General features: G+C 36.0%; 1 protein-coding gene across 1 annotated transcript in view; it reads right to left on the bottom strand.

The window, feature by feature from the left end:
• Positions 1-8324, bottom strand: part of LOC107703099 (A disintegrin and metalloproteinase with thrombospondin motifs 14-like) — an 84217-nt gene that overhangs the window by 61090 nt on the left and 14803 nt on the right. Inside the window, exons 4-5 of the mRNA XM_016505622.1 lie at positions 6767-6963; positions 91-174 (exon numbers count right to left, since the gene is read on the bottom strand). Coding sequence (XP_016361108.1) covers positions 91-174; positions 6767-6963 — 281 coding nt within the window. The remainder of the gene's footprint in view (positions 1-90; positions 175-6766; positions 6964-8324) is intronic.

Genomic DNA, 8324 nt, shown 5'->3' with positions numbered 1-8324 from the left:
GTTTTCAGATGATGTATACATCTCAATTTCGAAAAATTGACCCTTATGAATGGTTTTGTGCTCCAGGGTCACATTTAAAGAATCGCTCACCTGACGATATCCCACCAAGATCATTCGGACCAGCACAATGTTGATGTTGGTTCCCAGAGACTCATCGTGATAGATTTCATCAACCTGTGCACACAGAAAAGAAAGATCTGATGAATAAAAGACTCTTAATCGAAATTTACTGTAAATCTAAAACTTTAGGCCAGTTATGCAGAACTGACTGAAAACCCTTAAAGTCAAAATAAAACACAATTCAAAAACCATTTCACTACCGACTACTGAACATTTTGGATGAGATCCACAAACATGAAGAACGTGCTGGCATTTGATGCTTTTTTTTTTCAATTAAATAATTAAAAACTAAAAATTACAGTTGTTTACAGTGGAAGCAAAGCAAAAAAAATAAAAAAAAATAAAAACAATTGCCAGGAAAAAAATGAAATTATAATAATAAAGTAAATAAAATAAACATTATTTAATTATTTGCTTACTCAGAGACTCAGAGTAATTATTTGAAACATTGTAATGCAAACACTGTTTTTCTGGAGCACTGGGTCTGTGGTTTGCGGTTATGAAGAAGTCGTTCACATTTAAAGAGCAAACTAGACAAACACAGCCATCCAAAATCACCAAAGAAATGAAAGTCAACACTAATGCAAAGAACTCACTAGTGTAAAGGCTCCAGGAATGAACTTGCACTAACAAACAGTACCAAACAGCACTACAGCAATACTGTTACCATCACAGTACCACCGAAACAAATTATAATTAGACTTTTTTTTATTATTTCTGAAGAAACATGAACGATGCATGTCAATGCAAGATTCGATGCAGTTGCGAACATGTTCTGAGGGGTCGCCAGGTAATTATTTGCATGTCTGAATCACAAACGCTGCACAGAATGAACTTTAATACTTAGTTTTTGAGGTTTCTTCACAAACAAGAGAGACTGTTTGTTTAGTCTCTCAGAAGGGATGTAGGAAAGTGACTGAATGCTGTTTAATGCCGTGCTACGAGTGTCGTCCTGCAAGTGTGGGAACTGTAATGCAGAGAGTGTGACGTGAAAAACGGCCTGACAAACACAGCTGGCAACACACAGTGACTGTCGAGAGATTTCTGTTTCTGGTGGAACATTAATCTGACGGATGCTTGAAACCCAGACGCAGCTGAACGCCTCTGAGACGCACAAGCTTGAATCCACATGCTGTTATGTTCGGAAATGACTCACGTTACATATATGTAACACACGCAAATGCTGCGTTCTCAGTGTCGCTGCAAGGGTGCGTTATAGTGAGCTTTCTTCTACGGTGCAACAGTCTAATATGTCATGAGGTTTGTCAAAATTAACTGTACTTCCTTTTTTTTTTTTTAAATGCATTAATTTACTCCACCTCTTTTTTCTGCACGTCACCTAGAACAATCATGTGACACTGAAGACTGGAGTAATGATGCTGAAAATTCAGCTTTGATCACAGAAATAAATTACATTTTAAAATATATTCACATAGAAAAAAGCTATTTGAAATTATAATAATATTTCACAATATTACTGATTTTACTGTATTTTTGATAGAATAAATGCAGCCTTGGTGAGCACAAGACTTCTTTCAACAACATTTAAAAAAAAATCTTTATTCCAATCATTTTGACCGGTAGCGTATATTATTTCACTCGCTCAGAAATACATCAAGTGTTAGTCAATTATTTACGTTTGCATTTGTGTACTTGCGTTTTTCTGGCTTTAAAATGAGACCCAAAATGCTGATGTTATTTTAGTATCATTGAGATACTAATATAGTTTTTATTATTTTGAATGACTTTTTGTTTTATATTATATTTTTATTTTTATTATATTCTGTTCTCATTTAAATTTGAGTAATTTAGTTATGTGTTTTTGTTATTTTTATTGTTATTATTTTAATATATCTATATAGTTTTCATTCATTTTTATTTTAGTTTTAGTTTTAGTTATAAATTTTAGTACATGAAGAAAAATTAATTAAAATGAGAAATGTTGCCTTGGCAACTAGCTAAAATATTAAAAGTTTAAGTTTTTTATGTTATATTTTATTTTAGTTAAAGCTTACTTTATTTGAAGTAAAAAAAAAAAAATGTTTTATGGAATTATTTTTAGTTTACTAAGCAAGGACACATATGAAAAAGTCACAAAACCAAAACTAAGAATTCCTTTAAACTCAGTGAAGTCTGAATCCATTTGATTCTGGTGGGAATTTCGTGCAACGTCTTATTTTAAAAAAGCAGCGCACTTCACCACAGTTTATTATTATGCAATGCCAAAAATGTCTGATCTACAAAAAAATGCAGTTTGGGCTCAAAGTAAAAAAAAAAAATGTTTTATGGAATTATTTTTAGTTTACTAAGCAAGGACACATATGAAAAAGTCACAAAACCGAAACTAAGAATTCCTTTAAACTCAGTGAAGTCTGAATCCATTTGATTCTGGTGGGAATTTCGTGCAACGTCTTCTTTTAAAAAAGCAGCGCACTTCACCACAGTTTATTATTATGCAATGCCAAAAATGTCTGATCTACAAAAAAATGCAGTTTGGGCTCAAAGTCTGACGCGTGGCACGCAGTTAACGAGCCACTGGTGTGGAATTTAAACAAAACTCAGTGCTGCATCAATCTGGACGTGTTCAATCGCTGCCGCACCATCCGCAAGACATGTCAGCACAACCACGACTCTGAGCGCAGCGCACGCAGCCAGAGGGAAAACAGCCGTGATGTTTTTTCCATATATCAGGAAAGACAGAACATTCAAACACTTGATCCTGCAGCCGAGGTCATGGAGTTTACAAATGCATTCTGGTCAAACACACAGCCGTCATTTCCTTCCGGCTCTGTTTTTGTGCCTCATGCTGGTTTCACTCAGTGTGGCTGAAATTTAACAGCGGTGAAGGTTGAAGATCAGCCTGAGGAATATGGGTAAGATAGCGCTGGAGGAATCGGCTGAGGTTAAATCCTCTTGAGTTACTCGTCCTCTTGATAAAGTCACCTTTACAGCAGTTTTTCCACACACTGAAGAGAAAATCAAAACAAAACAGTGGAGGACAATAAATACACAAAAGCAAACACTATCAAAAACTGTGCAAACACAGCATGATGCACTAAAGTAGAGCTGCACGATTAATTGAAATAAAAACGAAATCACAAAGGCTTAGTGCGATTATCAAATCACAAAGACTGCATAATAAACATTCGCTGCATGTTTTTAAGTGAAACAATCATCTTCCCATAATTGTAATGGGAATGAAAAATGTTTTCTATCAGAATAAAATTTTGATGGTTTAACATTTGAAAATGATAGCCATAAATATTAGTTCTTTGATTTTACAGTTGTAAAATTTAATTATTTATTTTTTATTAATTACTTTAAGATTTTTTATTTTGCAGTGATATAATAAAATAGTAATATTTCTTATTTGGTTTAATTTAGTAGTTCTGGAATAGTAATAATAATAATAATAATAATAATAATAATAATAATTTCAGTCGGTCACCCTCGACGTCACGTCGGATGACCGACGATATTGGGATCTTGCTTAGAGAGACCAATCTACTTCGAGTGTAAACTAAACGAGCCAATGCACATTGGCATGCGATTATTGCATCCAGCTGTCGCTGATCACAGCGTGAGTATAAGTAGGCAGCAGATGCAGCACATATTCAGCTTTTCGCTTCGGAGATAAAAAATATTTTTTAAATATTAAATATAGTTTTATTATTATAGCCATACTGATATAATTTTGGCCAAATTGCGCAGCCCTACAAACAAGAATATAATTATTTTTTTAAATCACATTTTAAATCTCAACCAATATTTTTATCAGAAAAATTGCAGCCCTACAAAATCTGCCCCATCTACCAGTCCACATCAATTCACTACAGAGGGTCTCTTGGTAATAAACGTAAACTGACAGGAAAAACAAATCCTGCACTTGACTCCAAAAAGGCTGAGGAGTAATATTAATGTTAAATAAAACGTTCCGAAGAACTACTTGAAAGCCATCACAGCGATGACACCGTGAAGCGTTTCTGCAGCAACATCTCTCAACTTGTGCCATTTATACATTATGAGTAATTATGATTATTCACATCACCACGTTCACTCCGCTCAGCCCGTGCTGTCTTATACCAGAGCAGAAATAAACTCACGGGCCACTTCCGTCACATCTGATTTAATGATTTCTGAGGACTCGACTGTCTGAAAAACATTCTATCAAAAGCATTTCTATTCTGGCAACACTCGCAAACAGTTTCACATCAGCAATACGACATTTCCAAGTAAACCTGGATATTCAACAGAAGAATGCAGTACAGGAAGTGACAAGCAACACTGAACCCCACTGACTTTCACTGCATGAAAAATAAAATAAGGAAACTTGTTTAATTGTACATTACATTTATGCATTTGGCAGACACTTTTATTCAAAACGACTTGCATTGCAGTTAAAGGAATAGTTCAGGCAAAAATGAAAAGTTACTGAAGTTACTCCCCCTCAAGTCATCCAAGATTAGGATGAGTTTGTTTCTTCATCAGATTTGTAGAAATGTAGCACTGCATCAGTGTCTCAGCAATGGATGCTCTGCAGTGAATGGGTGCCGTCAGAATGAGAGTCCAAACAGCTGATAAAAACATCACAATAATCCACAGCACTCCAGTCCATCAGTTAACATCTGGAGAAGACAAAAGCTCAAACAAATCCAGCACTAAGACGTTTTTAACTCAAATACGAGTCCATAATCCATAATAAGGCTTCCTCCAGTGAAAAAGTGCATCTGCTGTCGTCTCTCACATCACAATCCAGCCACATATTTGTTCAGAGCTGTTTAAACGCTGCTTGATCTGTGCAGATTTCTCTCCTGATTCAGACCAGAACACTTTTTCACTGGAGGAAGCGTTATTATGGATTATGGACTCGTGATTTAGTTTTAACGTCTTAATGCTAGATTAGTTTCAGCTTTTGTCTTCTCCAGATGTTAACTGATGGACTGGAGTGCTGTGGATTACTTGTGGATTATTGTGATGTTTTTATCAGCTGTTTGGACTCTCATTCTGATGGCACCCATTCACTGCAGAGCATCCATTGCTGAGACACTGATGCAATGCTACATTTCTCCAAACCTGATGAAGAAACAAACTCATCCTAATCTGGGATGAACTGAATGTGAGAACATTTTCATTTTTGGGTGAACTATTATTTAAGGTACACATTTTACTAAGTTCATGCATTCCCTGGGAATCAAACCCATGACCTTGGCGTTGCTAGTGAGTGTGAGTTATATATTTATGTAAATATAAAATGCACAAGTGAATCGTTCACAATAAAATCAGGAATGTGCATTAATGTGCAATTCATTTAAGTGGAGTATTGAAGGAGACTGCGTTTTGCTAAACAAATCAAGATATGAAAAAGCCGGTTTCTATACACCTGTCAGCAATGCAACAAACTTTAAACTTCACAACTAGTTAAAAAAAACTCACCCTCCGTCTGGAAAACACACATAGGCTGTAATTACGTCTAGGCTTGGGTCGCAGACTCTGCATGATGCAGTCGGTATCCCACCATGCTGACACTTGCCTGGAATGATGCGAGCGGATGTTCTGATCCAGACTCTTTCAAGCGTCCTGCAGATTGATGTCAACGCCAAAGGAGACGTGCAAACGTGAGCTTCTCCTATTTGTAAACGTGTTTGCGAATTTACGAGGTGCGACCCTGTCCGTCGACCTTCGTGAGAGGCTCGTTTGTGTTTATTTATGGCAGAAGGCCCAAGTGAGCTCACCTGCAGCTCTAGAAAGCCGTCTCAGTCTCTACAGGACACACATCCCGTAGTTCGCACCCTGCATACACACATCAGACCATCAGTCACAGGCTAACGTGAACGTCTGACAGCCACCTGCACGTAAAAACACAATTTCTCTGCCTCTGACAGGAGGTGAACAGAGCCTAGAGACGCATGAAGAGGTCTAAAACTTCATTAAACATCAAGCCTGCTCTGAACAAGCAAATACTGGCTGATCAGCCAATGATAGAAATGATGAAGTCGAAAGAAAGCGTTTTCTTGTTTTTGTTTTTTAAACATTGTGTCTCACATCATGAAGCTCAATGCACAAACAAACATTGCAGAGACTCTGTGAATGTGTGTGTTTAGCTGTAATTTGAGGTCACGAGAAGCGAGCAGACTCTGAAAAACTCCCTTTGGGAACGTCATCCATGACACAAATGTCTCCAAAAATAAAGAAAACCTGCGGTTACAAAAACGGCTCACAGGTCTGTTCTGATAGGTCGCTGACAGCAGAGAAAAATTATGCTAAATGCAAATAATAATTTTTCAGCCCACCGCCGCGGTCCTAACGGTAACAGTTACGGAGTGAAACCAGCTCCTGTGAAAATCTGACTGGAGGGATTTGGCGAGCGTAAGCAGATTAAGGTGGCAGGACCTGGTGGGACGCATACTGAACCGGTCTTTTCTCTCGTTCTCTCTCTAGTAATCCTCCCACAGACGCAGCGGTTTGCGAGGTGCTCGACAGCAGCGTGCTGTGGGGTCAAGAGCAGTGAACCGTGGGTACAGAGTCATGACAGGGTTGCTTTCCAGCTGGTGTGTGGGATGCTGATGGCAAATCTGCTTCGAGAACCAAACAAATCGAGCAGAAGAGCTCGTTTACTGTGCATTTCTTCATTAAATCAGTCACTTACGATGTTCATCAGCGTCAAGACGTAGTTCTGCACGTGCTCTTTGCCATGGAAGCGCACAACTGAGTCATCCACGGCGAGCAGCACCTCGATGTTGTAGTCGTCTTTTTTGGCGTGTCTGCGTTTGCGCTCCGTCTCTGACAGTTTCTCCTCCAGCACATTGAGAGCGTTGGGCAGCTCGGCGATTCCAAAGTCTGTGACTGAACACACAAGAGATTTACTGCCATGCAAACAATGGGCTTTCTGCTTTACTAATGGCAGATTGCATCAAAAATCTGCTGAATCTGACAAATGAGACACATTCACAGCCTCGCCGTCCCCTATATACGAGTCACGACTGAAGACAAGTCAGTCAACGGCAACAGCTTGAGCTGCAAAAAGAAAAGTGTTACGAAACAATAAACATTCATTATAAAACAAGGATTTCTGCTTTATTTTAGCTGTGGCTGAAGCGTCCCAGATCACATTATTCATAAGACAGCCTAATGAATGTAGACGTGAAACATTAAATGCTGTTTTAAAGTATAAAACAGCATGCATTTTGCATTTCAGAACAAGGGAAGTGCTTAGAAACAGAAGAAACCAGTCGTCAGTTTTGATGTTTAAAGACTCAATATTTATTATCATTATTATTATTATTATTTTATAATGGTATTAAAAAGTGACTATTTTACCCAATATTTGTGTGCCTCAGTGTTATTTTAGTATCACTGAGATACTATTATAGTTTTTATTCATATTTTTTTATTTTCCATTTTAATTTTAAAGTTTTAGTTATTTAATTGTGTTTTTGCCATTTTTATTAGTTTTATTTTATTTACAATTTATTTATTTTTTTCAATTATGCCTATATAGCATTTTATTAATTTTTATTTCAGTTTTAGTTTTAGTTATTTCAGTCCATCAGTCCTATTTAAAAAAAATATTAATAGTTTTTTATTAATATTTTGGATCAGTTTTTGTTTTTGTATTTTCCATTTTCATTTCAATTTTAGTTAAATTTGTAGTTATTAAATTGTGTTTTGCCACATTTATTAGTTTTTTTTTACATCAAGTTAAACTCAGTTTTATTTTATTATTATTATTATTTTAGTTTTAGTTAAGCTGAAATAGTTTTTATTTTTTCCGATTTTATTTAATTTTAGTTAAGGTTGGAATCATTTTGTTGTGTTTTATGTCATTTTTATTTATACATATATGTCTATGAAAATTTTAAAAAAAAATTTCAGTTTTAGTTTTAGTTATTTTAGTACATCAAGTTAAAGAATTAAAATGAGAAATAATTGTATGTTTTATTTTATTTCAGTTAACATTTATTTCAAGTAATCTCTTTTTTTCTAATGGTTTTATTTTTAGATAACTACAGTATATTTATGCTTTTAAACCAGCAGCTCAATAGGTTTATTTAAAGGGGTCCTATTATGCTCTTTTACAAAGTCTTGATTTTGTTTTGGGGGTGTACTAGAACATGCTCTCATGCTTGGTGGTTCGAAAAACTCATTATTTTTCACATAATTTACCTTATTAAAGTACCTTTCTCTCCAGCCTGGTACAAACGGCT

Source organism: Sinocyclocheilus anshuiensis, unplaced genomic scaffold (assembly GCF_001515605.1).
Source record: "Sinocyclocheilus anshuiensis isolate Anshui unplaced genomic scaffold, SAMN03320099.WGS_v1.1 scaffold1055, whole genome shotgun sequence".
NCBI classification, from domain to species: domain Eukaryota; kingdom Metazoa; phylum Chordata; class Actinopteri; order Cypriniformes; family Cyprinidae; genus Sinocyclocheilus; species Sinocyclocheilus anshuiensis.
The sequence above is the reverse complement of the archived record's forward strand: the minus strand, read 5'-3'. Positions and strand labels throughout refer to the sequence as shown.